The sequence below is a fragment of the Sciurus vulgaris genome (genome assembly GCF_902686455.1).
Source record: "Sciurus vulgaris genome assembly, chromosome: 1".
In the NCBI taxonomy this organism is placed as follows: Eukaryota; Metazoa; Chordata; class Mammalia; order Rodentia; family Sciuridae; genus Sciurus; species Sciurus vulgaris.
Genome location: NC_136461.1, coordinates 37,901,680 through 37,907,679, shown reverse-complemented (window position 1 = coordinate 37,907,679; position 6,000 = coordinate 37,901,680). Strand labels below are relative to the sequence as shown.

The window sequence follows — 6,000 nt, the reverse complement described above, 5'->3', positions numbered from 1 at the left end:
AGCCTTCAGGAAGGAACCCATCCCTATTGACCCTTTGATTTTAGTCCATGAGGCTTGTGTCAGGCTTGTGAGCTGTAGAGTTGTAAGACCATAAATTTGTGTTGTTTTCAAACCACCGGGTTTTTGGTAATTTGTTATGGCAGCAACAGGAAGTACAGTGCTTATCATTTCTGTGAGAAAACAGATAATAACAAAAGAACAAATGGAGAAATTATTCCAATCAGTAAGAGCATAATAGATTTTCCAGATCAACCCATAAAGACAAAATTTCTGCAGTTTCATTAACAAACTAGTAAATATAAGGAAAAATTAAGAAGCTATTCTTGATAGCATAAAGAAAAAAATTATAATTAAATACCTAGGAATACTTAGAAATCAAATAAGATTCCTATGGTGAAAACTTGAAAACCCTAATAAAGAACATAGAATATGTTCTGATAAATGAAGACACATTCCATGCTGTTGGATGGAATGATGAGTGTTACAAAGATGCTAACTACTTGAAATAATCTGTATGTTTCACAATCTATTCCAGTAGCACTGTGTGACATAATTATTCTAAAATAAAAAGAAGCAATGAAGGATTACAGCTAAGTCTATCTCATAAAAAAGTAAACTTGCTAAATATGGCATCAGGATGACATAATAAAAAAGCAGTGTGCTACTGTTGCAAGAATAGATAAACAGAACACTGGAACAGAATAGAAAGCCTGAGCACAAAATTTTGGGTAACTAATGTACGATAAAGGTGTCACCACACATCAACAAGGGGGAGGCCTACAATGCTTAATAGATATGGTTGGAAAATCTAACCTGGGTGGGAGAAACTGGATCTTGAATTATTATTTAATGTCACTTACAATCTTGACATAATATCAAAATTTGAAAGGTAAAACTATAGCACTAATAGAAAAAAAATGGGAAATATATTTTGAACTTAAGAATGGAGAAAAAAATTAAAATGTCAGAAAAAATACAAGGCAAAAAATTGATTAATTTATGTTGAAGTTTGGTATTTCAATTAAGTACACATTGAACAAAGTTTAAACATAGATGAAAAAGGGAGAAAATATGTGCAATATATAAAACTGAATTTGTTTAGGAATTAATATTTAGAATATACAGAACTCTTGTAAGAAAGACAAAAATTCCAGTAGGAAAAATGGGCAAAGGACATGAGCAGACAATTTATAGTAGAGAAAGCAGAAAATCTTATGAGCATATAAAGATGTGCTCAGACTCTTCAGTAATCTGAGAAAATCAATAGTTAGATGGTAGTTACATCTGGGTGAAAAATAAAGCGCTCAATAATGCTGAGGTTGGGAAGAATGTGGGGGCGTAATACCTTCAAACATTGGTGGGAGGAGGGTATACTGGTAGAGATTAAGGACAGCAATTTAGAATTATTTGGTCAAACAGAATACTCATATTCAATGATGTAACAACTTCTCTTCTGTTCTTCATATACCATATGTAAAATTAAAAGATCAAGCACAAAAAGGAATTTTGCAACATATAGGACAGATGAAGGATTATCTAAATATATAAAAAACTCCTGTTACAAATTAAGAGAATTTAGTGAAAAAATGGTTCAGAAAACAAGCAGTTTATAAAGAGAAAAATGAAAATGCTAATGAAACCAATCAAAAGTGCTCAACCTCAATAGTAATCAGAGATACAAAATAAAACCACAATGAGAAGTCTGTATTACACATATTCAAACATACAAAAATTAAAAATCCAAACAACATCAATGTTGGCAATGGCGTAGAAAAGTAAGAATTCATACACTTCTGGCAGAAATATAAATTGGAACTTCTATGGAAAATGATGTAGCATTACCTATAAAGTCCCATATGTGCAAGACCTACTATCTGGTCAATTCACTCCTACTCTAGCACACAGTGCAATAGACATGTGCTGGAATGTTCATAATGATATCATTAGTTGCTAAAAATGGAAAAGAGTAAAACGACCATCAATAGCAGAAAGGATAAATTAATACATATTTCTAAATTGGAGTGTTTTCCAACAATGGAAGAAACCATCAGCTACACAGCACCAACATTTGATGAATAGAAAAGAGACAGCATTTATTCCATTTAAATAATGTCAGTAGCAGAACAAATGAACAATATCTTTTTTGGAAGTTCATACTTGAAAGTGAGGGAAACATTGTAACAAAAGTCAATGTAGTTTTATTTCCAGAGCAAAGAAGACACTATAACTGTTAGGGCATTTTTAAAGGACTAAATTATTTTAACAAAAGTTGAGGAAGGGCTTTCTTTCAGGACAAGGAAGGGATAGGATAGTCAGAACATTGTTAAGCATGGCTAATGTTACAGTTCTCAACCGTGTGCTAGTTGAACAGATACTGCTCACGTCACTAACATTTTTAATACAAGTCTGTATGTATAACTTATTTCGCAATAAAATTATTTTTAATATGACTGAATTAGACAAATCTCTAGGTTCTTTTATCTTTGATACACTGTGGCTAGGCCCTTCCCACCTGGATGTATTGTTAGCTCTTCACTTTAAGCAGTATGCACTGATATATATACACTGGTGAATTAGAAAACCCTAAATCAAAAGTGAATTGAAGTAACAAAGAATCAGAGAACAGCAGACCAGGAAGAAGATCATGATGATTCAAGTCCTTCTTCTCCGGGAGGCAACCGGGATTTTACTTGAGAGTCCCCAGGTTCCAATCTCAGTTCTGCTTTGTGTTGGGCAAAGCTCTAATCCTCAGTTTCTTCATGCTGGTTTTGTAAATTGTACCCTGAAATTCAAATAGGAGGACTAATAATTATTATTTTACAGTAGGGGAAACTGAGGCCACAAGGGTCGCCACTAGCCCAAGTGGCCATCACCATGTTGGAACTTAGGGCTCCTGAGTCCAACTCCCTGACCTGCACACTGTCCCATTGTACAGCTATTCTCTTTGGTCTGGCTTTGGGCCCAAAGCTTGAGGTCACAGAAGAACAGCCCGGCCCCACCCACCCCGCCCCTTCGGAAGCCCCTCCTCCTCTCGGCCACGCCCCGTCCGGCTTTAGCCGAGCCCCGCCCCCCGCCGCTGGCCCTCGCGCGTCCCGGCGGCCTCTCTTCCGGCCCCGCCCTCCTGGCTGCCATGACAACGAGTCCGCGCCCCGCGCTCTGCTGCTATTCGGGCGGGACCCAGGCTGGACCGCGGGCCCCGGCCTGGGGGCCACAGCTGCCACCGCCGCCGCCACCTTGTCTCCTCCCCGTCCCCGTCCCGCCCCGCGTCTCCCCGCCTCATTCGGGCCCGTGGCCGGGGTCCCTCCCCGCCGCCCGATCGCGCGCGGATGCCGAAGGTGAAGGCGCTGCAATGCGCCCTGGCGCTGGAGATCCGCTCTGTGAGTACGGCGGAGCCCCCAACCCCCGCAGCAACTGACTCGGGATGCCTCCCTCCCGTCACTTCCGAGAGCGCGAATCCCTCAAAATCCCCTTCACCCTCCGGGTCATCCCTGGGGAGCCATGCCCCGTGTCACCTCTGTCCTCCACCACCTCGAAGTGAGGAACACCCTCCCACCCCGAAAACGCGGAGGCCTCGACCCCCACCTCAGTTCTGCTTGTTTCATCCCAACTTCCAGTTTCTATGCTTTCAAATCATTTCCAGACCTCTCCAGAGTTTCTTTCTTGCCTCCAACTTTCCAGTGAGTTTGGGGCGGTGTTGTTCTCTTTAAATTCTTCTCTGCTTCTCCTGTTCGCTTAGTGAGAAAGTATTACTGTCTTTTGTCCCCTAGTCTGGGGTGCGCGTGGCATTTCCTCCCAAATTGCTGCAGGCACACCCTTTTAGACACATTTCCAAGCTTCCAGTTAGTGATGGGGCCTTTATTCTCAGTCTTAAAGTGGGGATTCCCTACATCCAACTAGTGAAATGTGGCATTGTTGCACAAAGCGTCTTGCTTTGTCCTCCTAAGCCTCACCGGAGAAACCGAACTCCTCAGAAATCATTTCAGGCCTCTGGAGCCTCCAGACTCTTCCCGACTTTGCGAGGGATCCTTTCTCATCTCTCCAATTATTTTACAAAAGGTCGCGTTAGCATTCAGAAGGGAAATCCTCATTCTGCAAACTTGCAATACCACCCAGTCATCTCTAGACTTATTGAAAAGGACCCTTTCCCCAGCCTCCTGTAGAAATCCAGCTGAGGGCAGAAAGCCTCCAGTGAAGGGGCTAGGCCCACCACATTCTATGAGAAAACTTCATCCAGTTTGATGGTGCAGATCTTTGCAAGAGTTTTTTAAATTCTTTCCCCTGCATTCTCTTATTTTCCTCTTTCGACAAAGATCCAGCCTACTTTTCAGAGGAAATTCCCCCAAGAGCCTCACACTCTCTAGTTCTGCAGATACTGACCTTTAAGCAGTTTGGAACCAAACTCCATTTCTTTTCCTTCTTCCTAATCCTCTCATCCCTACACAGCCTTCCCTTTCATCTCCCAGCATAACTACAAGAAGAGATTGAGATGAGGGTGCTTAAATATACACCACCACTTTCCTGGGTGCTGCCCCAGGGGCCCATCTGCAGTTCCTTCCTTCATGCCCTGCAGGCAAAGTTTTCTCTTCTCCTAGTCTATGCTTGTAGCATCCCCCTCTTTCCTGGCTATCCTTCCTCACTTTGAATGGGGCTACTGCAGAACAGATCTTAATCCTGCAGGGAAGTCACAGAACTGTTTTAGGTCTTTTGTTAGGTCTTTAAAAAGGAAGCTTGGGTGGGGCAAAGTATGAAGAAAATTTATGGGGCTCTTGGTTTCTGTTCAAGCCTACAGCAGTTTTACTCAGAAATTTCTTTCAGCAATTTTACTTGGAAACTCTAGCATTATGTTTACATCCTATAATGATTATTTATTCATTAATTTTTTGTAAAGTAAGTAGTTTAGCAGAAGAATACATGAAGCTTCTTAAACCTCTTGGTCTGGGCAGTTAGTAAAACTCAGTAGACTTTGTTATTGGCTGCTTCTTCCCCACTTTGTAACCAATGGAGTTTAGCAGCCAGGACATGCAACTGTCTGACAGGCTAGCTGCCACTTCACTCACTTGCCAATACAAACTTTCTAAGAGGAAGAACTCTGTTGTAACTGACTATTGCCCAGAGGAGTCAGAAAAAATACAATTTATTTCACTATTTTGACTTCTCTGTATTAGTTAGTTGTACTGCAGAAAATGAATAATGTATAATGGAGCTTTGTTATTCATCAAGGCTAAAGAAAACTATGTAAGTGAAAATATTCTTATTTTTAAAAATAAACATTTGAGCTATAGAATTTTATAGTTCTAAGAAATCTTTGAAGTCATTGCATGTAGTCCCTTTTACAGGTGAGAAAATTGAGGCTGTTATTTGTCTAGGGTTGCACAACTATTTGGGGGAGAGATCTGCAACAAGATGCCAAGTTTTCTTTTCATTAGAAGCCTTTTTAAAATGGCTCTGATGCTCAGAAGCAGCAAGACTGTTAGCAATCATGTAAGTTAAACAAGCTTGATTAATTTGACTTTTATTGAACAGGAATCATATTACTAGAGGTTTTATTAAAAATCTTTTGATTTAGTTTTTCCTTTTCAATTTATTTGTTTATATTTACATGACATAAAGGTCAAAACTATAAAATGATATACTCAGAAAAGTTTTACTTTCAATCTCTGTCTTCTGTCTTCTAAAAGGTAACCACTGTCATTAGTTGTAGTATAAACAGATACACACATATCCCCCCCCCCTTTTCTTAACTTTTCCTTAGACAATAGGCAGTGTATTATATAAACTATTATGTATCTTGATTTTTTTGCCTTCATTTAATATATCCTGGAGATCACCTGTATCTATGAACATTGGTACCTTCTTTTCTTCCCAAATTTTTAAGTGAAATTTTTCAGACCTGGAGTTGGAAGAATAGTTCAATGAATAACTTATATCCTATGACCTATGTACATTTGTTTGATATAACTGTACATATGCATAAAAATAAAATATTTTTTGCTGAAAATT

General features: G+C 39.8%; 1 protein-coding gene across 2 annotated transcripts in view; it reads left to right on the top strand.

Moving 5' to 3' along the window:
* The first annotated feature begins 3,124 nt into the window (after window positions 1-3,124).
* SPATA6 (spermatogenesis associated 6) overlaps window positions 3,125-6,000 on the top strand; it is a 129,338-nt gene continuing 126,462 nt past the window's right edge. For both annotated transcript variants that reach the window (XM_079131065.1, XM_079131064.1), the window contains exon 1: window positions 3,125-3,377. In XM_079131065.1, the coding sequence (XP_078987191.1) occupies window positions 3,327-3,377 (51 nt within the window). In that variant the 5' untranslated portion in view covers window positions 3,125-3,326. The remainder of the gene's footprint in view (window positions 3,378-6,000) is intronic.